Here is a 26,814-nt window from a genome sequence, read left to right on the forward strand (position 1 = left end):
GTCCAAAGATTGTGCCATGATCACAACATGAACTATCAAAAAAATAACCAACACCAGAGAAGTAGGAACAGTTTGAAACTTTCAACTAAACAACATTTATGATTCCACATCGGCAGTCCAAAACACATCTTCTAACAATTGCAACTGTTCATTTTTGCTTCTGCCAAAAAAGAGTTGATAGTAACCAAAGATTGTTGTCTTTATTGTCATTGGAGAGTAACCAATTACTTACGCAGTCACGTAAGTTGCTGGTTGGCCTCGCACATTTTTTACCAGTTTGTTTCTGAAGGAAAGCAGCTGAGCCGCAACCTCTTCCATGCTCATTCGTTCTCTCGGCAACTCTGAAGAGCAAGTGACTCCGATTTCCAGTACTGAAACCAAGCACTCTTTAGCATTAAAACTTCTGGTAAATATTTTGTGAGCATTGGCCTCGCTTGTCTCCCCTTCTTCTCTTTCTACAAGAAGCACTGGATCAACAATTTCAGCAAGTCTTTCAGGAAGAGCTTCCTTGACAAAATTATGTAGGGTTAGATTGCCTGTAAACATCTCATTCGTCGGCCCCTTTCCTGTAAACATTTCCAGCAAGAGTATGCCAAAACTGTACACATCTCCACTTGTTGAGACCTCGCTCCCCATTCCGTACTCTGCAATTTGAAAATTAAAACTGTTGGTTCAACTAGTAAAATCTCTAAGGATTGCAAAAGAAGTTAATTAAATTATAGTATTTACCTGGAGCAGCATAACCAACGGTTCCTTTTACTCCAACAGAGCTTGATTGATTAGATGACAAGTTGTTGGTGGCTTCCGGAAGGAATTTTGCTAATCCAAAATCACCTACATGGGCAGTCAATTCACCATCCAGAAGAACATTGCTTGGCTTGAGATCACAATGGACTATTGGAGTTTCGCAATAATGATGAAGATAATCCAATGCGGAAGCAACATCAACGGCAATATTCAGTCTTTGGAGGAGATTTAAATTCCTTGGTGCCTCAGGGTTTGGATGCAACCATTCCTCCAGGCTCCCGTTCACCATGAACTCATAAACTAAGGCCTCGAAATCATTTCCTTGAAAGTCAACACTTGCACAGGAAGTTATTATTTTGACGAGATTCCGATGCCTAACACTTCTCAAGGCTTGACACTGCGCCATGAAACTCTTTGAAGCTCCTCGATGTTGAAGATTAAGCACCTTCACTGCCACCAGCGTTTCATGATCATCGTGATTGAGGATTCCTTTATAGACCGAACCAAAGCTACCGGCACCAATCAAGTTTTCCAAAGAGAACCCATCAGTTGCTTTGATCAGATTCTGATAGGACACTCGTAAAACCGAAGCCAATAATGCTGATGGAGGAGTGGCCAGCTCCCTTTTTGATTTGCTCCGCCGGGAAGTAATAATCAAACACGACATCCCTGTCACTAACAAAATTACTGTAACTACAGGAATAATCAGTTTCAGGGAACGGGAACGTGATTGCTTTGATTCTTTGATGGAACAAGTAGATAAATGCAACTCAGATATGCCACCACAGAGGTTATCATTTCCATCGAGAGAAATAGCACTTGAATTGCTGAAGACTCCTTTTACTGGTACTTCACCCTCAAAATGATTAGAAGACAGATTTAAATTCTGCAAAAAGAAAAAGTTTTCAAAATATTTTGGAATCCGACCAGACAAATTGTTCCGCGAAAGATCAAGGTTCTGCATGCCTCTCAAAGAACTGAATGATGAAGGGATATTCCCCTGAAAGAAATTACCTTTCATGACGAGTTCTTCCAACCTAATGCAGCTTCCTAGACTGTTTGGAATTTCACCAGACAATTTGTTCTCCGATATATCTATACCACCCAGATTTTTCAAGATACCAAAATTTGGGGGCAAAGAACCGTTCAATTGGTTTTGAGATAGATCAAGATAGATTGACAAGGAAGAGAGACCGATCACTTCAGTGGGTATAGTACCACTGAGGTTGTTATTAGAGAGATCTAATAATATCAAGTTTTGGCATTTCCCTAGACTTGATGGAATGCTTCCCTCTAACATGTTTTCGTCAAAAGCTAGTATAGCTAACGATGTCAAATTTCCTATAGAAGATGGAATTTCCCCCCAAAACTCGTTCGCCGGGAGCATCAACCACTGCAGCTTATGAAGATCTCCTATACTTCCTGGAATTTGGCCTGTGAATTGGTTGCCCCCAAGGTGTAAAAGCTCTAAGTTAACAAGATTTCTTAATCCACTTGGGATATTTCCGAACAACTGATTGTTTCCAACTATTAATTTTCTAAGTCGGGTTGACAAGTTTCCCACAGCTTCAGGTAACATTCCACCAAAATTGTTGTCACTAATTTCCAGTAGCTCTAGTCTAGAAGCGTTAACCAAAGAATTGACAAATTCTAAGTTATCTTTTTCCCCATAATTTCCTAAGTGATTATGAGAAATACTAACCCATTGGAGTTTATATAAATTTTCCAAACTAGGCACCCTTCCACTGAATCCATTCTTTGCGATTGTAAGTCTCATTAGATTTGAGGCATTGGATATTGAAGCCGGAATAGGTCCGGTAAACTGATTACCACCAACGTTTAGTACTTCAAGATTAGGAAGAGTGAAGCCTAAGTCTGATGGAAGGCTTCCTTGAAGTTGGTTAAAAGGAAAATAAAAATGAGTAAGCGAAGACAAGTTGTAGATTGAGAAAGGGATTTCACCTGATAGCTTGTTTTCTCCAAATGATATATAACGCATCATCTTAAGCTCGCTCAGGGTTTCAGGAAATTGTCCCACAAATTGATTTGCAGCTGCTGAGAGGAACTCGAGTGATGACAAATTGCCAAAGGAAGATGGGATTTCTCCTGACAAACTGTTGTAGTGTACTGAGAGAATCCAAAGCTTTGATAAAGAGCCGAGTTTCCCTGGAACTTTCCCCACTAGCTCATTGACGCCTAACCCGAGGGATTCAAGGTTAACGCAATGCGATATGTTGTCGGGAATTTGACCTCCGAATGTATTGTTATGCAGGGCTAATATTTGTAACCTGAACAGATATCCAATCTCTTGAGGGATTTCGTCGCGGAAGCTGTTGTTTTTGAGATCTAACACTCTCAGAAAACTTAAATTACCAATGTGAGGCGACAGAGACCCCTGCAAGAGTAAAGATGGAAGACGTAATCCAGTCACCCTTTGGTGCCGTGGACTGCAAGTGACCCCTTTCCATTGACAAAAGTGCCTGGAATAGTTCCATGAACTCAAAACCTCAAGAGGGTCATGAGTAACTTTGGCCTTGAATTCAAGCAATGCAAGTTGATCAGTTTCATTGCTTTTGAGCATATAATCGGTTGACTGCAAGGTGAAGCTGAAGCAACAGAAAATAAAGAAACAAATGCTTACAATGATTGAACTCATCATGTTCACAAAATCCATTTAACTGCCGAAGGAAATTAAAATGATAAAACTTCTGTGGAGGTTGGTAAGATAAACTATGTTTGTATATTTTTTGCAATGATTTATGGACTCTGTCCTTGATGCTCAAATGTGAACCAGCTGGCACTGTGATAGTGAAACTAATACTTTTTGTTTTTCTAACAATATTAATTATCATTTTATTACTATTGTAAGAATAATATATTGTAGCTTTAAAGAAAGACCCACCAGACTTCCTTTTGAGTCTCTTATCAGTTTCCAGCATTTTGTCTTTTTTTAAAAAAAAATTTAGTGCTTAATCTACAGTAAATATAAAACAATTTAATGAACAATATTGAAAAAGAAAAAAAGTAGGACAAAGAAAGTTAAATATGGTGGATGGAGTGTTAGACTACTGTTAAATGAGTTGGGAAACGTTCAAAGCACGACGGGAATTAAAGATTCACAACACCTTTTTTCTAAAATTTTCAGTACAGTCTCCCCTAAAATTTGCTAGTGCAACAAAGAGACGTCGCGCCGTTAACAATTTTAAACTGTAAATGACATGTCATTTTCACAGAATTCGTTTAATTGCCGGAGGAAATTGAAATTATAAACTTTTATAAAGGTTGGTAAGAAAAAATATACTTGCATATATTTTTTTTTCAATGATTTATGGACGCTGTACTTGATGCTGAAATGTGAACCGGCTGGCACCGGGACAGTGAAACTAATGCTTTTTGTTTTTCTAAGAATATTAATTATCCTTTCCCTTTAAGGAAGACCCGCCACACTCACTTTTGACGCTCTATCAGTTTCCAGCATGTTGTCGTTTTGTATTTTAGTGCATTAAAGAAATCCATAATGAATATAAAACAATTTAATCAACAGTATTAGAAAAAGAAAAAAAGTAGGATAAGAAAGTTAAGCATGATGGATGGAGTTTCACATTACTGTTAAATGACTTAAAGAAAGGTTTAAAGCACTGTTGATGCGAGATTCTGGTTACGCCTTCCAACGATCAGGATATCTGCTCGATCAACCTCACCTCGATCAGGATCTCTCCTTGTACGCTTTCTTCTCTAAGTGTCCCTGCGTCCACAGAAACAAGTCAGAGCACGCCGGTTGTTTTCCCGGCATAAACCCTCCGACGCTCAAGTTAGATATGAAGGTTCTGGGAACGCTTGCCACAAATCTTATGGCTTTTAGGTTGTTTTCTCTCTTTTAGAATTTCCTTTCTCTCTGTTATAATCTCAAAATTGCTAACCCTTTTACCTTCGTTGGCTACCCTTTTATAGGCCACTTCTGAATTCAGGCCTTTCCTACCTTTGCGCTCGCCATCCTCCCACTTCTCGAAAGTGGGTGCTCCATTGCCGCAGTCGTGGGTGGTTGCGTGGCCCTCGCGCCTTGATTCTCGGACCGGAGAGCATGTCTCGCTAACTGTCGTTGACCGGGTCTCCTCGACCCAACCGTTAGTAGGAATATAGCAGGAACAACTTTATGCTCCCAACAGGAGACTGACCTCGTGGATGTCGTACCCATGGACGAGCAGGATACTCCTGCTCCAGCTCCCCCGGCTACCAGACTCTTACAAGATATACCTGTTCGAGGAACCCTGCTACCAGGCGCCTGCTCATCACTGCTGGTCGTCATCGAAACATATCCCACAAACACCAGTCCCCCAATTTCTTGTGTTGGGTAGCGTAGTGAGCCAACAGTAGAAACTCGACAGTTCTTGCTCGCGCGGGATAGGAAAAGGCTACCAAGAGTAGTGTCGCATTTAATTGCGGATGAGGTGATGTGGTAGAAATCCACCCCTCCATTTGAATTTCAAACCGGCGGTTACGAGACCCTCGGGATTCGGTGCTGTTAAATGCTGGCTATCCAAGAGTTTTTCCTCCAATTAAGATAACCCAAAACCTCTCGAAGGGAAATTAGCCATTTCCACCGTCTCTGTCCTTGTCTCTCCGGCGAAGAAGTTTCGGCATAAAAGCCCCCATCCTCGATTTTCTCCGACTGAAACAGTACTTCAGGTATTACTTCTTTCTCCTCGGTCTCGGATAGTTTGTAGATAACTTCTTTTTTCTTTGCTTTGCTTGGGGTAGTAGTTGGTGGTGGCGTTTTGGTTATTACTTAGGGAATGTCGAAGGGTAAGGAGAAAGTTGTTGAGATTGATGACGATGAACTAGGTTTCTTGCCTAGTCTGCTCGCTGATTCTACTTTTGACCTCGGGATCCCCTTAGAACCCACTAGGTCTAGTGTCGGGACTAGCGCTAGGAGGATGTCCCCCCAAACGACCTCCACGAGCGGAAGTAGTGGTGAAGAGGGACCTTCTGGCTCGGAAGACACCCTAAGTGAGGATCAAGGAGGTGATTCTGGTGAGGGATCTTCACCAGGAGCGCCGCGACCGCGGGATTATGCTATTGATTACATGACCTGCACGACCACATTCAACGAGTTGGATGACCTCCGGCTCAGGTATAGCATTCCTGGTGAAATTCCTCTCAAGATCCCAGGAAAGAAGGATACACCTAGCCGTCCTCCTAGGGGATATGTTACCCTGTTTCTGGAAAGCTTTAAGTTTGGGCTGAGGTGTCCCTTGCAACCCTACTTTGCCCGTATACTTAACGGGCTAAATCTGGCTCCTGGTCAGCTGAACCCCAATGGGTGGAGAGTGCTCTCTGGTCTATTCATATTGTGGGACAGATGTTGCCAAAGCGAGCCCACGATTGATGAGGTGAAGCACCTATACCAGCTAAAGAGCAGCCCTAAAGATGCCGGCTGGTACTACTTCCAATCTATTACCAAGAGCAGGAAACCCATAACTGATCTTCCAACTGGTGGTGGTGGGACTTGGAAGAGGAAATTCTTTTTTGCTGGGGGTCCTTGGGGTCAAGTTGCACGAATTGACGGGAACGATTATCGCATCCCACCCCGTTTCGTGGTCCCAGGTTGCCTGCTCGCTTTAGATGCCTCGTATCCATAATTGTTCTTGCTTTATTGGTTTGTTCTTAACCAAGTGTCTTTTTGCGTTGCAGGTTCTTGGGGTGTTCATTTCCCGCTCAAACCTGACCAGCTCAAACGGGTCGAGGCCGTATTGGTTAATTCCTACCCGAGTCGAGAGCTGATAACCACCTACAACCTGCTCTCGAGTCTCGTTTGGTGCCCCCCGGCCATAAGATGGAGGACGCAGTGATTGGAGCTCTGACCAGGAAACGTTCTCGGCCTCCAACAAACAAGCGAGACCAGAACAAAGATGCTCCTGCTACGAAGCGAAAGAACATCGTGCAGCAGGTTCCTCCCTTGCAGGCTCTTCCTCCTGCTCCTGCCAAGGTCGGGGAAACTAGTGGAGCAGCCACAGATCCTGCTTCTTCTTCTTCTCCTCCTGTCGGGCCTCGGTCTCGCTTATCTGACAGCCGAGCAGAACACTTGGTCCCCTATCTTAATGAGTTATCTAAACTCGTGAGCAAGAAGGACCTGGAGGACTTTGACGGCTGCACCTTGGGTGAACTGGTGGGAGCCATGCAGTATAGCGCCTTCCACCTCAGCTGCATGACCACCTATTACAAGGCTAAGGTTGGCCGCTACGACCGAAAGATGAAGGAGGACATTCAGTCAGCGACGACCAGAGCTGACGTTGCTGAGAAGAGACCAGGGGAGCTGAATGTTGAGAACCTTAAGCTGATTGAGCAAGAATCTCTTGCTCAAGCGAAAGCTAATACCCTGGAGGAGGAGCTGACCAAGGTCAAGGAGGATCTGCTAAGGCAGAAGGCTATGTATGAAGCTCAGCTCGAATCTCTCCGTGATTCCCACCGGGCTCAGGTTGAGAACTTGGAGAAGGAGGCCGACAATCAGTACGACCAGGGACTTCGACATTCCTATCGTTGCATCATGGTCGTCCTCGGGAAGCAGCATCCTGATCTGAAGATGGATGACCTTGTAGCTGGTGTTGCTCAACATATGGACGAGGAGGCGGCCAAAGAAGATGCCGAATGGATAGAGCCGATCGTGATTGAGGAGGAAACTTTCCCTCCTCGTGTAGTCCCTGCTGACGTTGGCGAGGCGAGCACCCCCTGTTGTCGTTGCCGAGGCGAGCACTCCCCCGGACGCAACTGGTGATACTCCCCCTGCACCTGAGGAAGTCCAGCCAACCAATGCTGCTCGGCTCACTGATCCGCCATCTCCTTGATATATTTCTTGTATTGTAATGAACAACGTTTATGAAATTTATCTCCTATGTTAATTATTAACACATTAATAAAAATGTTTTTGATCACTTTCTTGTGTTGTCGAGCAGATCCTGGCACGCTTGGCTTCTGTCACGCCATAAACAGGCTTTGAGACTTAGTGAGCCTTTGCATGCCTTAGAAACTTTTTTGATGCTTGGGGATTCTGCTTGCCTTCACATGGTCGAGCAGATCCTGGCACGCTTGGCTTCTGTCTCGCCATAAACAGGCTTTGAGACTTGGTGAGCCTTTGCATGCCTTAGAAATTTTTCACAGTTTCAAGTGAATGAAATTCCTCGATGTTCCATTAATTGCAGGATTCAACTTACATGAAATTGTGTAGTCATAAAATAAATAACAGCAAATACGAACAGAAAGAACTTGAAAATATTAACGACTCTTACTGGAAATATTTCCTGAGATGTGCTGCTTTCCATGGGCGCTTCACCTCGTGGCCATCTGCACGAACCAGCTTGTAAGCTCCTGGTCTAACTAGCTGCTTGACTCTATATGACCCCTCCCAATTCGGACCGAGCACTCCTTGAGTCGAGTCTTTGGTGTTCTGGTTCACTCTCCTTAACACCCAATCTCCGACCTTGAACTGCCGTATGTTCACTTTCTGGTTATAATACCGGGCAACCCTCTGCTGGTAAATGACTGATCGCTCGGCTGCTTGCTCTCTCTTTTCCGTTAGCAGATCAAGATTCAAACATATCTGTTCGTCGTTCTCCTGCTCATTGAAATGATCTGTCCGGTGCGTGGTCGTTCCTATCTCAGCTGGCACGACCGCTTCATATCCGAAAGCCAAGGCGAATGGTGTCTCCCCAGTTGCTGTTTTGTGGGTTGTTCTGTACGCCCATAGCACACCTGACAGCTCATCAACCCATGCACCCTTTTTTGCTCCAAGCCTGGTTTTCAAAAGCCTCTTGATTGTCTTGTTGGCTGCTTCTACTTGTCCATTCAATTGGGGGTGAGTAGGTGAGCAATACTTCAGCTCTATCCCGAGGTTCTGGCAGAAATCCCTGAAGTTGTGATTATCGAACTGCCTGCCATTATCCGTTACCAGGGCATAAGGGATCCCGTATCGACAGACCAGGTTTCTCCACACAAAGTCTGTCGTTTTCTTCTCTGTAATCCTGCTAAGGGCTTCGACCTTTATCCACTTCGTGAAGTAATCTATAGCAACTATTGCATGCGTTGCTGCTCCTCGTCCCTTTGGCAGCGGGCCGATCAGATCAATCCCCCATTGAGCAAATGGCCAAAGGGAGGCCATGGAGGTGAGTTTCTCTGGTGGTTGGTTGGAGAAACTTGCAAAACTCTGGCAGCTTACACAGCTCCTGGTCTTCTCTTGTGCATCCTGGTGCATTGTTGGCCAGAAATATCCCTGCCTTAGAACCTTGTAGGCCAAGGACCTCCCACCAGAATGATTCCCGCAAATCCCTTCATGTACTTCTCTCAGTACGTAATCTGCGTCGTCCTCATCCAAACATTGAAGGAAAGGTAGTGTGTACCCTCGCCGATACAGTGTCCCGTCAATCATCGTGTATCTCGAGGCCTGGGCTCTAATCTTCAGAGCTCGCAGCTTATCTAGTGGTAATACCCCGTCTCTGAGGTATGAAATTATCGGGTCCATCCACGAGCATTTTTGTTCTATCCGCAGCACCTCCAAATTCTGCTCGATACTTGGGCTAGACTTCACCTCCAGAGGGACTGACTTTGGCATTTTTGGGTCGGCTACTGCTGCCATCCTGGCCAAAATATCTGCTCGACTATTCTGCTCCCTGGGGATTTGTATCACCTCCACTGCTTCAAATTTCGCCGTTATCTGCCTGACTATCTTCAGGTACTGCTCCATCTTCTCCTCTCTTGGTTGGAATCTTTCACTGACATGATTCGCAACCAGCTGGGAATCAGTTCTGATCTTAACTCTGTCTGTTCTCACGGCCTTAGCCAATTCCAAACCTGCTATCAAGGCTTCATACTCTGCCTGGTTATTTGTGGCTGCAAATCCCAGCTTTACAGCATAAGAGATCACCTCCCCCTCAGGGCCTTCCAAGACAATCCCTGCTCCAGAACCTTGCTCCCCTGATGACCCATCCACAGACATCTGCCATACTCGAGCTTCGCCACTGTCTGTAACTACATCTCGTTGATCTAAACATACTTCGAGCTCCGTGAACTCAGCTACGAAATCGGCCATTGTCTGAGCCTTTATCGCTGCTCGGGGTTTGTAGTCTATGTCGAACTCGCTTAGCTCTATAGCCCACTTGACGAGCCGACCAGAAGCATCTGGCTTGTGCAGAATTTGACGCAATGGCTGGTTTGTTATTACCGAGACTGGGAATGCTTGAAAATATGGCCTCAACTTTCGAGCAGCAACCACAAGGGCAAGTGCCCATTTCTCCAGCGGTGGGTATCTGGTCTCAGCGTCGAGCAGGGCATTGCTGGTGTAGTATATCGGATGCTGAACCCCTTCTTCTTCTCTCACCAGAACAGAACTGGCGGCCCGATCTGATACCGCCAAATACAGATATAACTTGTCCCCATCCCTTGGTATGGACAGCAGTGGAGCTTGCTGCAAGTATTGCTTCAAGTTCTAGAAGGATTCCTCGCATTCTGGGGTCCATTCTGTTTTCTTTCCCCTCCTTATCACTTGAAAGAATGGCTGACACTTATCTGTAGCCTTGGATATGAATCTGCTCAACGCAGCCAACCTCCCCGTGAGGCTCTGCATCTCCTTCAGGTTACGAGGGGACCTCATCTGCACAATCGCCTGGATTTTCTCGGGATTTGCTTCAATCCCTCTATGGCTCACCATGAATCCAAGGAATTTCCCTGACTCGACCCCAAAAGCACACTTCTCCGGGTTGAGCTTCATCTTATATTTCCTCAAAAGCCCGAATGTCTCCTCGAGGTGTCTGACATGTTCCTCCAGGATTTTGGATTTGGTGATCATGTCATCCACGTACACCTCCATGGTTTTCCCAATCAACGGCTTAAAGACTTTATTCACCAGCCTCTGATAGGTGGCCCCAGCATTTTTGAGACCAAATGGCATTACCCTGTAACAGAATAAACCCTGGTTAGTGATAAAAGCAGTACTTTCCTCATCCTGCTCGTACATGGAAATTTGGTTATATCCCGAGAACGCGTCCATGAAACTGAGCAGGGCGTGCCCAGCTGTTGAATCTACTAGCTGGTCGATTTTTGGCAAAGGGAAGCTATCTTTCGGGCATGCTTTATTGAGATCTGTGAAGTCCACACACATCCTCCATTTGCCGTTTGCCTTCTTTACCAACACCACATTCGATATCCACTCAGGATAATTGACTTCCTGAATGAACACTGCTCTTAAGAGCTTTTCCACCTCGCCATTTATAGCCTCATACCTCTCCTGGTTGAAGCACCTCCTTTGCTGCCTTACTGTTCGAGCACCTTTCTTTATTGCCAGCTTATGACATGCTACCTCAGGATCAATCTCTGGCATGTCTTCATGTGTCCAAGCGAACACATCGGCATGAGCCTGTAAGCATTTCACCAACTCCTGCTTCTGCTCTTCCTGAAGTCTCGACCCGATTCTGATCGTCTTCCCCGGATTCTCTGGTCCCAGGCTTACGGTCTCCAGCTCCTCTACGGGTTCTTGTCTACCATTCTTGTTTTCCACTCGGGCATCAAGGGATGTTATTTGCATTGCTTCCCTTGCTGCCGAGGAGTAACAGCTTCTAGCGATTCCCTGGTCTCCTCGTACCACCCCAACTACCTCGTTCACCCGGTACTTGAGAGCCAGATAATGGTTAGACAGTACTGCTTTGCTCATCCTCAGAAACAGCCAACCTAGGATCATCTGGTATGGACCTTCTTCATCCACCACCACAAAGTCTAGTATCATAGTCCTTTCTGTCGGGGAGCTCCCAATTGTGATAGGCAACTCGACCACACCTAGGGGGACCAGCTTTCCTCCTCCGAATCCCTTCAAGGAGGTATTGGTGTATTCCAACTTCAGGTCTGCTATTCCCATTTCCTCCAGGGTTGACTTAAACAACACGTCAACTGAGCTCCCTGTGTCAACCAGTATCCTGTCAAACTTCTTGCTAGCGATAGTGGCCTTGATGACCAAAGCATCCTCGCGGGGGTACAGAATTCCTTCTTCATCCTCATCTGTCCACATAATTGGCACTTGCCTGACTCTTGCACGTTTGGCTGCTGGGGTGTTGAAGAATACCTCTTTGCTGGTCATGGTGTATCTAGCATAGTTCTTCCTCGACCTATTGGAATCTCCGGCCAATGTTGGGCCCCCAGCTATCACCCTAACTGCAGGCTGCTCGCGCCTCAAGTTCCTGTCTCTCTGCTCCCCTTCACTTGTCGAGGCTACCATTGGGAAGGTCCCATTTATAAACTCGTCCAGGTACCGATTTCTCACCAAATCTTCAACCTGGGTCTTGAGATCTCTACACTCTGCTGTGGTATGGCCATGAGTGCCATGGAACTTACAATAGCGTCCCCTATCTCTCCTACCGGGTAGCTTTGTTATTGGGGCAGGGAGGTACAGCAATCCTCGGTCCTTTATGGCCTCGTACACCTCGTCCAGGGACATCTTCAATGAAGTATACCGCCCATAGTCCTGGTTCTGGTCGATCAGGTGTACCGTCCTTTCTCTATTTGCTCCGTTTTGAGTTGGGGGTAATGGCAGCACTTCTGGTCTGCTCCCTCTACTGCCGTGGGAGTGTTGATGAAGACCACCATATGTCGAATCATGCCTTCTCCAAGGCTCCCTAGCTGGGGAACGAGGAGGCTACGCCCTGCTGCGCTGATATTGTGGTGGCCTCTGATGAGGCTGGTAAGCTGTTACCCGGCCTCCTGCTCCACTACCTGAGGCCTGGTGGTCCCTCCTCCTGATCGGCCCATTCTCTAATGGTGCCCTCTTCTCTTTCTTTTCCAACCCCTCTAGCTGGTCAGTCTTAATCCGAGCTGCCTTTTCTTCCTCGATCTCTATGTCTCTTTTAGCCTGCTCGTATGCGGCCGCATATGACTGAATAGCTGGGCTTCTCAAGTTGTACCACAGCCTTTCTATCTTCACTCCCTCTTTCAATCCCCTTAGTGCCTGAGGATGGTTGAAGGCTCCCAAATCGAGGACAGCACGATGAAACCTCTTGATGAATTCCCGAAGGGTTTCTTGCTCCCCCTGTTTCATGCTTTTCAGCTCCATCATGTCATCTTCTGGTGCCATCGCCCCACTAAACTGCTCTGCGAATTCCTGGCACATCTGCTCGAAGGTTTTAATGCTACCCCGAAGAAGTTTCCTGTACCACTCTCGTGCACGTCCCTCAAGGGATAGTGGGAACACCCTGCACCTTTGGGATTGAGATAATCCTTGTACCCCAGTTATGTCGTTGAAGCGCTCTATGTGCACCAGCGGATAAGTTCTTCCCGCGTATCTAAGGTCTGGGAGGCCGAAATCCCTTGGAATAATTGCCCTCATGATCTCTGCTGCGAGTGGTGATTCTCCGTCCAGCATTATGCTCCAACCAGGAGCTCTGCTCCTTCCTTGCATGTCGTCAATTATCTACGCTAGTCTGCGCACTTCCTCCTCCAGCTGCACTGCACGACCAGGGTCACGTGCTGCAACTTGATCCCGCTCTTGCTCTACATCATGCAAGTGTTGCCTCAACTCCGTTTCCTCTGCATTCGCCACCCCGTCGTCCTCGTCAAAAATCTGTCTTGCTGGGGACTGTTCTTCCTCTCTATGAAATTCTCCCCGCAGAGGTATGTTATCTCTCTCACCACCAAATCTCCCGGTGGTTTGACTTCTCCTCGCACTATCAGGACCTGGTGCCACTCCACCACCTCTCACCCTTTCCTCCTGGGTTACCCTGCGTTCACTCCGCAGCTCATGCAGGATGGTTGTCAGGGTCTCCATCTGCTTTTCCATCCGTTCCATCCGGTCGAACATGGCTTTTTCCCGTGCTTCACTGGCTATCTCCCTCAGCGTCACGGAATCGTTAAGCCTCATATCACCCCCTTGTGCACTACTTCCTCCTGTCTCCATTGCTTTTCACTTGCTTCACTCCTCTTCTTGCTATCAACAGAAGCTTTTTGCTCAGCTCCCCACAGACGGCGCCAAAATGTTGATGCGAGATTCTGGTTACGCCTTCCAACGACCAGGATATCTGCTCGATCAACCTCACCTCGATCAGGATCTCTCATCATACGCTTTCTTCTCTAAGTGTCCCTGCGTCCACAGAAACAAGTCAGAGCACGCCGGTTGTTTTCCCAGCGTAAACCCTCCGACGCTCAAGTCAGATATGAAGGTTCTGGGAACGCTTGCCACAAATCTTATGGCTTTTAGGTTGTTTTCTCTCTTTTAGAATTTCCTTTCTCTCTGTTATAATCTCAAAATTGCTAACCCTTTTACCTTCGTTGGCTACCCTTTTATAGGCCACTTCTGGCCTTTCCTGCCTTTGCGCTCGCCATCCTCCCACTTCTCGAAAGTGGGTGCTCCATTGCCGCAGTCGTGGGTGGTTGCATGGCCCTCGCGCCTTGATTCTCGGACCGGAGAGAATGTCTCGCTAACTGTCGTTGACCGGGTCTCCTTGACCCAACCGTTAGTAGGAATATAGCAGGAACAGCTTTATGCTCCCAACAGGAGACTGACCTCGTGGATGTCGTACCCATGGACGAGCAGGATACTCCTGCTCCAGCTCCCCCGGCTACCAGACTCTTACAAGATATACCTGTTCGAGGAACCCTGCTACCAGGCGCCTGCTCATCACTGCTGGTTGTCGTCGAAACATATCCCACAAACAAGCACCACATGAATCAACGTTTCACAACGCTTTTTAGATTTTTTTCTAAAAGGAAAAAGATATTCTCGCAAAAGTAAGTACAAAATTTCACACAAAACGGTGCATTTAAATAAAGTAAAATTGCAAAAATACTCAAATTATATAAGATTGATAATTTACACCCTCTTTGTTTATCTTGGGTGAACTATTTCTGGAAAATGGGCAGAGCCTAGTTTTGGTTCAAAATTTGAAATAACAAAAGGTATATTGGTGGAAAACCAGCGACATATTTTCTAATGGTTAACCTAAATGAGAATTATATCGGTTTGTACTGTCAAATAACAAACAACTAACTAAATTATTTCGAAGTCATGAATAAAAATGGATAGAACAAGAAGTATATTGCTATTCGATGCAAGATGTTGGATTATTAAACTATAATAAAATAATATAACTACACATGTGCAGAATTATTCACTAGAAAGATTTGATTTAGATATTAAACAGTTAGTGCAACTATATCTATCTCATGCTCATTAATTTAGAGTTTGAGAACTCATAATAATAAAAAAATAGAAATTTAAACATAGATCCTATTCTATTAAGTAGAATCAGAAAAGAAGTTTACAAAAATAATTTTTCACGGAAGCAATGAAATATTAATCCGGTTGATGGATATATTGGTGAACACATAATAGAATATTATAATAGATTTTTATCTATCAAGCAAAGGGAAGAATATAATTGGAATAACAAAAGAATTAGAAGTAAATAGTAATATGCTAATAGGATATAAAGGATTATTATTAATTATCATATTTGTGTATATATATATTTTTTAAATATTAATTATCATATTTGTGTAGATATATATATATTTTAAATGATTTAGGGACTCTGTACTTGATGCTGAAATGTGAACCGGCTGGCACCGGGACAGTGAAACTAGTACTTTTTTATTTTTCTAATAATATTAATTATCCTCTTTACGGAATAATATAATACAGCTTTTCCTTTCAACAGTATTAGAAAAGAAAAAAAAAAGTAGGGAGAAGAAAGTTAAGTATGATGGATGGAGGTTCAGATTACTGTTAAATGACTTTGGAAAGGCTTAAAGCACCACAGGAATCAACGTTTCACAAAGCTTTTTTCCCTTTCTGAAATATTCGGTGCAGTCACCCCCAGATTTTGCTAGTGCAACCAAGAGACGTCATGCCGTTATCAATTATAAACTGTAAATGACATCATGTTTTTACAAGACATATTATGCGTCGATACATACCTATGAATGGGTTCAAGAAATTCAGCAGGTTGCGAAACAATAAGATTCATTCAATCCGCGCAGATATCTAACTGACTGAAATTAAATAAATGATGATGATAAGAAATTTGAAATCAACAAATCTCGGCACATCTATTCTGCAATTTGGCCGTACTTCAAATAATCTTGCGATAAAAATTTCATAAAAAATCTCAGAAAGAGGACAGAACAACCAAGGCATCAGCGAAAGCAATCGAGGCAGGGCACGCTCAAGCCACAAATTAGAGGAATTTTAAATATCAAAACCTGCTCAGAATAATAAGAAGTAAAATGAATCTATGAAAGGCTCAGATTTTTGGATGAGTACTGAAGGGAAGATGAGAAGATGAAATGCAGAAAGTCAAGAAATGAATATTAATAATCTTGGACCAACAATGGTGATATTATCAAACACCAAGGCTTTGAAATCAAACCAACTGGCACTACCAAGTTTGATAGCTGAAGATTTTGTTCTGATCCAAGAATCCGTAGCAGTCAAGTTATAAAGGGGGCCTGTGTACGTCTTTGGACAGATTGCATCATCCCCTGTATCAATTTGGACTCTTGTAATTACTGTGTTATTTGAATCTTCAATGTCTATACCATCATTGTTGGGTGTGTTGAAGTCTCCATAGATTGACATATCGCGAATGAATGTGTTATCACAACGCACTATGTGCAAGCTGCAATAAAGTAATCAATTTGTCAAACAATAGCATAAATAGAGAAAATTAGAAGGGGCTCAAAACACAAAATTTATATAACATGAGTGAAGTTTCAATTAGCGCCCTTATAGTATCTAGATTTTTTTTTTTCCGGCTCAACATAATTTTCGCCCTCTCATAGTCTCATATGGTAACTAAAGAAATCAAGAATGACAATGGGCGGAAGCGGGGAAGCCTCCTCCACTCCCCACCCTCTTTATAATTTGGACACCATTCTCTAACTCATTCCCTAATAAATTCAATGGGATGGGATGGAGAATCCCTATATGGGAACTACATTACTCATCCCCAGTCCATTTTCTATTTAGCTATTTTAGAATAAATTTTTATATATAAACCTTGAAATGACTCCAATAAAACCATCACTTACCGTTTGCAAAATTTAAAATTATTGAAAATAAAAATCATCTCCACCATATATATATATATATTGGAATGGAGAATACAAGATCAAACCCCTAAAAAATAAATAAATAAATAATTGTGTTAAGATTAAAATAGTCATGCATTAAAATATTAGAGTGAATTTTATAACTAAAGCGACAACTCGGAACAAACTACAAAGACATTCATACGATTCTTGGATCAGAACAAAATCTTCAGCTATCAAACTTGGTAGTGCCAGTTGGTTTGATTTCAAAGCCTTGGTGTTTGATAATATCACCATTGTTGAATCTCACAGAGGGTTAGGATTTCAAATACGCGATGGTGATATTATTAAACCAATATTAATAATCTTGGACCCACATCTAATTTGGATTAAGCATCCATCTACCTATGTGGATAATATTTTTGCTAATTTTTCAGCCATGCAGCAGGATCATGTTCGTCCTGTTTTATTTCATAGAAGGAATTTTCCCTTGGAAGAAAATGATGAGTTGTTTCAACGTCATGCAACTGCCTACACTTCATGAAATTTCACCAGACAATGACAATTTATTCTCAGATATATCTAACGCCCCCGCATTTGTTTAGTCACCCAAATTTGAAGGCGTCCGTTTTGAGACTGATCAAAACTTTTTCCAAAAATTCGGGATTCAGGTCGATCAGGCCGGTTATGTTTTGAAAAAGTTGTAAATTTTCAGTGATCAAACTTCAAAACTTTGCAAATAGGTCAAAATATAACAAATACTTGATATATTATTGAATACTCATTTTGTTTTGCATTAATATAAGGCTGTGGGTGCTATCTAGTAATGTTGGTAAAATTTCTTGAGTTGAAAACAATAAAACGAAAACAGCTCTAATAGATCCGCCCCTGTTTGAAACTCACTCATATGGATGGGAAAGAAATTTAGTTACCATTGGATTAAAAAATAATTATTATTATTAGAAAAAAAAAATTGTAAGGCTTCGACAAGATTTGCTAATCATGTACAGGTTAAAATTTATGTGGGTTTGGCCACCAATTTAGCATTAGGAACTTATTGTTTAGGAAGCTATGGTGGGAAATGAATAGAATTTTTGCTGGAAAATGCAATGCGGATATGAATAGAATTTTTTGTGCAATCAAATTTTCTATGTCGACACATCCTCTAGAACTTTCAGTAAATTTTATGGAGAAGCTTTAATTTCTTAGTGGTTGATTTCGAATACATTAAGCTTTTATTTGGGATTAAAGTATTGTGGTCCAAAAGTTATAGTTCGTATGGAAAGAAATTTGTAATTACAAAATAAAAATTGATAGAGTGTGATAAATATAATTTCAGAATAAAAAATAAACTTAACTTCAAAATTACAATAATAATTATAAAGTATTTACTAAATACATTAGTATTGTAGTAACTGCCCTACCACAATAACAAATAGAGAGCTAATACTACAAATTGTTCCATTAAAAGTCTCCCAAAAAGGAAGAAGTGACTTAAAAAATTAAAAGAATGCAGGAGCTGAAGTTGGCAATTTCGTAAATTGCAATGGCAATTGTGGCCTAGTAAAATCATCCATCAATGAGTCACAGCACTAGCAATTTCGTAATATACAGTAGTGGCTGAGCTAAAAGCCAGCTTAGCCCACACTCTCCTTCGCCAACGGTTGACGAGCTCTTTCTTCAATTTTTGAACTTGAAGTGATGCCCCATCGATGTCCAGAATTTTTAAAGTCTGAATGATGACGGAGTTACAAACAATCAAATATGATTCTAATGATTCTTTTTATACAGTCACCTGTACGTTGATGTGTTTAATTGATGTTTATTTAAGCAGAAATTGAAGTTTGATCCTGATTAATTAAATGAGAACACACATTCATGAGTAATTACTTAAAATTGATCATATGCGCGCAGACACCACAATCGAATTATTTATATCACCGCCGCACATAAATCTAATTCCAATGATATATGATTAATTAATTAATTTTTTTAATAACAATTAAATTGTAATGTCAATTGTCCACATAAGATTTTTTTTTTTTTTGTTGATGAAAGTTAGTAATTTTTTTCCATCTAGTAATTTTTTTCCATTTTTAAATAATAATTGTTAATACAAATAAGAAAAATATTGGGACTTGAGATCAAGGTCTACTTGAGTTAGAATTTTTTATTAGAAAAGTTATTAACCAGCGATGCAAAATAAAGAAGCAACACAAGATAAAAAGTAAAATGAGAGAGCATATATTATAGAAAAGATTTTACTCATTCCAAGTGTGTACCAAATAAAGAGATGAATTCTTTTTTTATAGTTACATAATTATTACATAAAATTAATGAAAATTTTATGGATTATAATTGCTTGTGAGATAATGGGGATTATAAAAAAGTCAAGAGTTGTTAGTGAAAGATAATGGAAGTAGTTTGTGTGTGTGTGTGAGTATATATATATATATATATATATATAAACATAAAAATGGCGTGACGTGTGGTTTAGCGTTTCTTGGTTGTTCAGTGCTAGTTTTCAAAACCTCGAGCACGCGGGTTATTTTTCGTTGCCTTCATCACCGAAAGGCTGTTTTAACCAACTAAAAACTAAAAGCTAAAACCCAAAACCCCCCTCTCGTTCGTTTCCAGGGACTTCACCTTGATGGCCGAAAAGCAACTGGAAATCCTCCGCGGGTACGAGCTGCGGCTCTTGCGCTGCACCCTCGCTCCCCCACCGTCCGATCTTCGCATTCAATCGCAACCGTTGAACGAAGAAAGCCAATGCTCTCTCCTTCCACTCCACGAGCACATCAACAGCCTCATCGACTCCAACGAGTCCGGCCACTATCTCCAGGCTCTCTACTCCGACGCGGCTAAACTCGTCCTCCACACGCTCGACTTCGTCGACATCAACGACTCAGCCGAGTGTGCCGACCGCGTCTACTCCGAGCTGCTCCAGCTTGTCGAAGCGTTTATAGTGAACGATTCCGAAAATGACGTGGATAAGGCTTGTCGAGTTATTCTGCTCATGTGTCTTTCAATTGCTGCTCTTTTTTGGTTCACTCAGTGTAACGTGACTGGGTGAGTTGCTTATTTATAAATTTTTAAATAATCGCAATTAATATAATAAATATTAATAAAAAATTTTAAAAAAAAGGTTTAGTGACGAACGCTTGAACTTGAATTAATAGGCCTTTAGTTGATAATTCGCCAAAGTGTCGGTTTCCACTAGAAGTTTCAACTTTAGAAGGCAACGAATTTTGTGATCATGAAGACAAAAGAATGTTAACATTATCTTTTTTAACTTATTTTACATTTTGTGATCTTTTTGTAGTATATAGTTTTTACCAAAATGTTGATCATGAAGACAAAAGATTTGCTGTCTGATGCAACTGTGTTGCCTGTGAATGGGATTAGAACCATTTCATGGTGGCTCACAAGACTCCTACTTATGCATCAAAGGATTTTAGACGAGCTGTCGTCTTCTTTGTATGATCTATTGCAAGTTTTTATGGCTGAGACTTTACAAAATTTTGGCACTTTGGTAAATGTTAGTACTTATTGGGGCAACCAGTTGCATGATATCAATCCTTCAGAGATTGTTTCAACATTTCATTTAGAAGCAGGACTGTTAGAGCACATTTACAGGAGAGTTGATTCTTGCAGGTGAGTTATCCTGGGAAAGTTTTATATTCGATGGTCTTATTTCTGGCTACATTAGAAAAGTTTTCTCTTGGAAACATGTTATTTGCAACATGGAACTTGCCTGTAGAACTCTCTCAGTCATTGAAAATGATTTTGTGCATTGCGTATAAGGGAGATGCAAGAACAAAGTTTTATGTTTGGACTTCATCAAAATCTCCCATTTTTTAATGTTTATTGTTTCAATCATCGAACATTAGTTTGAGTTGTTAGCATAAATCCTTTGATGCATAATTCCTTTAGTAGATTGATGATAAGAGATTGCATTACAGATGATAACTGAGCACAATTTTTGTAGTTGTATCCCTGCACATCCATCTTAATATCCTCATTATATTCACATGCCTTTTACGGGTGTTATTTCTGGATGCCGAATGCTTTGTTCCACTTCTGGATACCAAATGCTTTGTTCCACAAAGCTGAGCTGGTTGAAAAGCTAGCTGATGAGGTCAACATGTCCCTTAAGTAATTTGAGGATGAACACTGTGTTCCCGAAAGTCTTACTCTAATGATACTTAAAGAAGCAATGAGAATGGATGTTGCAGCAGCTTTGCTGAACTCAACCCCAGTTCCAAACATGGAACATGTGAAAAACAAAAATGCAGTGTTTTTTTTCTCTTTATGGCTTCTCTAGTTGGGGAATGTATTAGACATTCACCTAATCAGTAGGCCTTGAAGGGATCCCATGTTAGCCCCTTGATGTTGGTCTGTAACCAAGTAAATACTTGACCTTGAAAAAGCTTTTGGAGGCATCAGTTTCTCTCTGATTGTGTGCTACTTTTTGGATCTGTTGATTTGGTCATTAGCTGATTTATAGTTTGTTTTCTGATTCAGGATGGGATATGGCTCCATACATAGAGGCAATTGATTCACAGCAGTCGTCATGCTTCATTGTAAGTATATATACAATACAGCATCAGTTTTTCTTGATTTTAAATCTCATATTCTGAAGTGGTACTTCTGATTCTCACATGATTTTTCCATCTTTCAGCTTAAGTTTTTCTGTGATCTCTTACGTATTAGATGGGAGTCCACCCATAGTCGCACAAAAGGGCGTGCTTTAGAGATGATGGACAAACTGGTATGATCTGTGAGCCTTTTCTTCTTAAATATTTTGTTACCTAAACCATTTTCATTCAAATTGACAAGAGTTGCTTATCAATCTATAGAAGATTCCAAACTTTCTGCAGCTAGTACTTTATTGGACCCAAAAGCTTTTTTGCTTTTTCTAAGCTGCTAATGAAGACTAGGTTTCTCTCACTTATATCGCTAGATATCCCATTAATCATTCGATTTAATTGTCTAGAGAGATTAGGTACTTGCATCTTTGCTTTTCACTTCACAAGTGATTTCATGTGCTATCCTGTATTCTGGTTCAAGATTTTTGATGGTTGCTTACCATCATATTTTGCTTTGTTTCAGGTTGAGGGCATTTCTAATTCTTCTCCCGGTGTGACTCAAAGGATTCCCTTTTGTTATGTGATTTACGTTCCAACTATTCCTGCCCTGCGAAAGTAAAACTATTTCTTCTGCATCTTTGAATGATTGTGATTTAGTTTTCTTGTCATTTTGCCAACTATCATTATGCTGTCATTGTTTCATATCTTATTTGACATATGTTGATTTGGTTAGAGTTTAATTGCTCTGTTTATTCTCTTCATAATCTGTCTATTTCGATTTTTCTTGATTTTAGGGAATATGCTAAACTTTTTGTAAGCTGTGGCTTGATTGGAGAGGCTATTAAAATTTTTGAGGTTCTGGATTTGTGGGATAATCTAATATACTGCAACTGGTATGATGTCATAGATAACCGTTATCCTAATCTCTCTCTCTCTCTCTCTTTCGTGTTGCTAATGGGAGTTGGTTTTGTGTGTGATGTAAAAAACAGCCTATTGGGGAAGAAAGCAGCAGCTGTTGAACTAATAAAAGCAAGGCTGTCTGAAAAGCCTAATGACCCTACATTATGGTTTGTTGATGAGCCTTCTCTATGATCCATTTTATAGTTACTTCTCATTTCAGTTAAATCCATTGTTGATGTCACTTATTGCAATCTAGGGATGATTGTTCATTGGATGTGAGGATATTGTCAGAAGAAAATGAAACCTTTTAATTTTATCTTTTACTTGCTGTAGCCGATTTAAAAGGTCACTGTGCGTTCTTACTGATTGCTTTTGGTCTTGCATTTGAGTCAGTGGATTTTATACTCATATTCTGACATTTATTGTTAGCCTTCTGACGGTTCTGCACCTTGGTCCTACATTATCTTCAGCAGTATTATCTAAAAAATAAGTTTTTGCCGAAGAATATTTGCATTCTAAACTAAAAAAGGAGGGGCGGCCGCGCCCCGGGGGGGGGTTGTGAAGGAAGCATCAGGCGACTGTTTTCCACTTATCCTCCTCTTCCCTGCCTGCATTTTAGATGATTCTGATGCACCGGGTGCCGTGCCATGGTTGAGAAATGCATACCATCAAGTGAATTCTGAAAATCATATCCTTTTTGAGAATATTTGGTGCTAGACATTTGAATATGTTGCCACAATTTAAACAATAAAGATTTTCTGCATTGATTTCTTATAATGGATATATTCATGTAATTATAATATGATATCTTTTGATTATTGACCCATTTGTTTAGAAAGAAGAAAAAAAAAAACATGGTTGAAAGACAACTGTTACTTGACCTTATCTCAGTCTCTTCACTGCTGTTTGTTTCTTATAACTTCTGGTGGTAATGTAGCCAGAATGATGAGTTGAATTGTGGGTTGCTGACTTGTGATACATTTTGTAGGTGTTCATTAGGTGGTGTTACAAATAATGATGCCTGCTATGAAAAAGCTTTGGAAGTTTCAAATGATAAGTCAGCTCGAGCTAAGGTGATATTGGTTGCACAGAGAAAATGTAGTTCGCATTATGCTTGTACCATGATCATTTTTTAGTTAACATATCTTTATGTGAATCACAGGTCTCTAGCTCGTAGTGCATACAATAGAGGGGAGTACGAGACATCTAAAATCCTTCGGTATGTTGCTTTAATGCTTTACTTCTCTTTCTGTCACACAGTAATTTGCAGCATTGACAACTGATATGGCTGAATGACAATTTACCCTTGGTTTGTCTCAGGGAGGCTGCCATGGCCTTGAATTCTTTGTATCCGGATGGCTGGTTTGCTCTTGGTGCTGCTGCATTGAAGGTATCTTATTTTTGTATTAGTAGGTGTTTAGTTTGGAGAGATTTTTTATCCTTTTGCCCCAAGTTTCTGAAACTCTCTGGCTGAAATATAGATACAGGCTCGGGATGTTGAAAAGGCTCTGGATGTGTTTACTCGGGCTGTTCAACTTGATCCAGAAAATGGGGAAGCTTGGAACATTATTGCTTGCTTGTATGCTCTTTTCTTTGTCACCATGTCATTCCATCCTCTTGCTCTGTATTCTTTAATATGGTGTCAATCACGTTCATCTTCTATCTGCAAGAGTATGCTTCCCATATTTGGTTTACTTTGTTTTGACTTTCCTGTTGCAGTTGTTCTATATAAATTTTATATGGTTCCATATTCCCTTGATAAGTGAATTTAGTTGCTGCAAATGCTAAGAACTAGATAGTACTGTTATATTTAGGAATTGGGCAAATATTAGCCAGCTCTTTTGCGGATTATCCATAGCATATACGTCCGTCGTTTTCAAAGCGATTGAAGTTCTCCCTTTTGTCTTATTTAAAAGAAAAAAGCACAAATTGCTTCCCTCACATCTCTCTACAGTCTCTTTTCTCTCTGTTTAATTTTTTCTTGTGCTTATTATTTGTCTTTTAATGCATTTTTTCTTCTTAGTTTATACTGTACTAGAATTTGTGCAGTCTCGATTTCATCTTGTATGTGAGTTACTGTGTTTTTTCGCAATTGTAGAAGTTTATTTAGCAGCATAATTATTAGTTAGTGAGACATTAATTGGTTAATACCACTTGTGACAAGATATGAAGAGCTACTTATTCTCTCTTCTAGTACATTTAAAAAATTCATGACAAAAAATATCTGGGATGGTAAAATTCTCGTCAATTATAACCATGGAAGTCTTAAGATTTATGTAATCTTGCAGGCATATGATCAAGAATAAGAGCAAAGAGGCTTTTATAGCATTCAAGGAGGCCCTAAAGTTGAAGTTCTGTCTTTTTTCCCCCTGATCACTACATTTTTATTTTCTGTCATGCGCAATGCAGTTGGATACTATGTGATCACAAGAGTTGGATACTATCTGATCACAAGAGTTGGATACTATCTGATCACAAGAACACTGTCATACATAATTTGTTGCTGCTAGGCAAAAGGTGATGTCTAATGTAATAACCTATAATATGATTTTGTAACAGACGGAACGGTTGGCAATTGTGGGAAAACTACAGCCATGTTGCTTTGGATGTGGGCAATATTGGTCAGGTAACTGTGGTTGTGGGCTTAATGTCGATCATTTATCACTGAAATCTTTTGAGATGAAGTTGGCATTTTCTTAGCCACCCTCTTGATGGTTTTGATTGCTTCATGTATGTTGTAATTTTTGTCAACTAATGAAAGCTGCAGAGATTTTGTCATCTTTTCATTTACAAGAATTTGATAGTTTGTAGCCCATTGTCATTTTTGCATATGTATGTTATTGTTCTTTTGACCTTTTGTACCTTAGCTTCATCCTTTTATGCAAGCAATTCTTTATCAAGAAATGTCTGGTTAACAATTTCTTCGCATGAATATTTTTATACTCATCATGGTCCTTGAACCGTCATGGTTAATGGGTTACAGATTCTCAAATTTATAATTATTTTTTTCAAGGTCATTTTCTTTTGATATATGCAACTTGATGCATGACTTTCTAACCATTAACTCCCTGCCTTCACCGTCTTATAAATATTTTGACAAGTGGGGATTGTATGATTACTGTGTGCTAGGAATTTTTTTGGTTGGAAAGAAATGGGAGGATTTTTCAAGAAGCTAGGGAGGAAAGACGCCAAATTTTTTTTGGTGGATAAAGCCTGCTGTCACTTTGGGCATCAATTTCTAATGAATGCAATAATGTTCCTTTCTTTGCTATTCATTAAAATTGAGTTGTTCTTGTTGGATGGCCTTCTTTTTACTTCCCATCTTTTTGCCTGCTTGTTGATTGTCATTTCTGCTTGTTGGCAGTCTTTTCCTGCAGTGTTAATAATATTTAATTATAATATTAGACATCAGTGTCCTCAACATGATCTGTCTCCCAAATTATTACTCTTTTATTCATTATACTTTTAGCAGTTTCTTTATTTTTGTTATATTTTATTTTTGCAGGCTCTAGAGGCTGTGCAGATGGTGTTGAACATTACTAATAATAAAAGAATTGATACTGAATTATTAGAAAGAATAGTGCTAAATCTGGAAGGAAGGACTTCAGTTATAGAATCTGATTCTTGCAGGACTACCCATAATGTTAACAGCACTAATAACACTTGTGCAAAAGATTTACATGTAGAATCTGTCCATGTATCATCACTTGAGGGGTCAATCATGGGAAGATCACAAGAAAATGAGCATTTGATGGAGTTTCTGTGGAAAATTCTTCAGCAGGCTGCACATGTTTACATGATCATCTTTTTTCCGTCTTTTAATACTGAGCTAAGGGACATTCTCTCTCTTTCACACACATATCCACAACACGTGTACATATTTCTCATATTTCTATGCGTTTATATTATTATTTCTGATCTTTCTTAGTTTATATGATAATTGTCTTTGGGCATATGATTCATATTTGCTGGGCATCCTATGGTCTGTGGGTCATTAATAATCCATAGTATCTGAATTTCTAGACAAAATTGGTCATTTTTGCAAATCATTTGGACGTATCTATGCAGCAGTTTACTATTTTAGTGCTTGCAGGAATTGGTATGCTTAAATTTTGGGCTCAAATTGTGTGAAAATAATCAAAGTGATATGCAAATTAATTCAAGCCACATGAGGAAAGAATATCCTTTCTTTTTTTTCTTTTTTTTTTCAGCTTATGTTACAGGTTTCTCTGTATGGCATAGGTAGTTCGAAGTGAGAGTAGTGCAGATTTGTGGGGATTATATGCAAGGTGGCTTAAAAGTAAAGGAGATCTTACAATGTGCTCTGAAGCCCTCTTAAAGCAAGTCAGATCATATCAGGTATCTTCATAAATCTCATTATCTTATAATAAGTTAGCATTATGTTTTATTTTGATGTTGATGGAATTTGTTAATGCTAATCAAATTTTGTTAATCTCTCTCTCTCTTTTTAAAAAAGGCAAAGAAAAAGCTTTGTGATTTCATTTTTGTTTTCTAAATTTGT

General features: G+C 40.8%; 1 protein-coding gene and 1 pseudogene across 1 annotated transcript in view; one reads left to right on the forward strand and one right to left on the reverse strand.

Moving 5' to 3' along the window:
• LOC127901787 (probable glutathione S-transferase parC) overlaps positions 1-26,814 on the reverse strand; it is a 162,200-nt pseudogene that overhangs the window by 134,149 nt on the left and 1,237 nt on the right.
• Positions 1-26,814, forward strand: part of LOC127898709 (uncharacterized) — a 44,359-nt gene that overhangs the window by 16,190 nt on the left and 1,355 nt on the right. Inside the window, exons 2-13 of the mRNA XM_052439581.1 lie at positions 21,328-21,386; positions 21,485-21,574; positions 21,916-22,007; positions 22,187-22,285; positions 22,382-22,459; positions 23,281-23,365; positions 23,429-23,511; positions 23,613-23,682; positions 23,780-23,871; positions 24,581-24,643; positions 24,852-24,918; positions 25,798-26,651. Coding sequence (XP_052295541.1) covers positions 21,328-21,386; positions 21,485-21,574; positions 21,916-22,007; positions 22,187-22,285; positions 22,382-22,459; positions 23,281-23,365; positions 23,429-23,511; positions 23,613-23,682; positions 23,780-23,871; positions 24,581-24,643; positions 24,852-24,918; positions 25,798-26,220 — 1,301 coding nt within the window. The 3' untranslated portion in view covers positions 26,221-26,651. The remainder of the gene's footprint in view (positions 1-21,327; positions 21,387-21,484; positions 21,575-21,915; positions 22,008-22,186; positions 22,286-22,381; positions 22,460-23,280; positions 23,366-23,428; positions 23,512-23,612; positions 23,683-23,779; positions 23,872-24,580; positions 24,644-24,851; positions 24,919-25,797; positions 26,652-26,814) is intronic.

This window comes from Citrus sinensis, chromosome 4, assembly GCF_022201045.2.
Source record: "Citrus sinensis cultivar Valencia sweet orange chromosome 4, DVS_A1.0, whole genome shotgun sequence".
Lineage (NCBI taxonomy): Eukaryota > Viridiplantae > Streptophyta > Magnoliopsida > Sapindales > Rutaceae > Citrus > Citrus sinensis.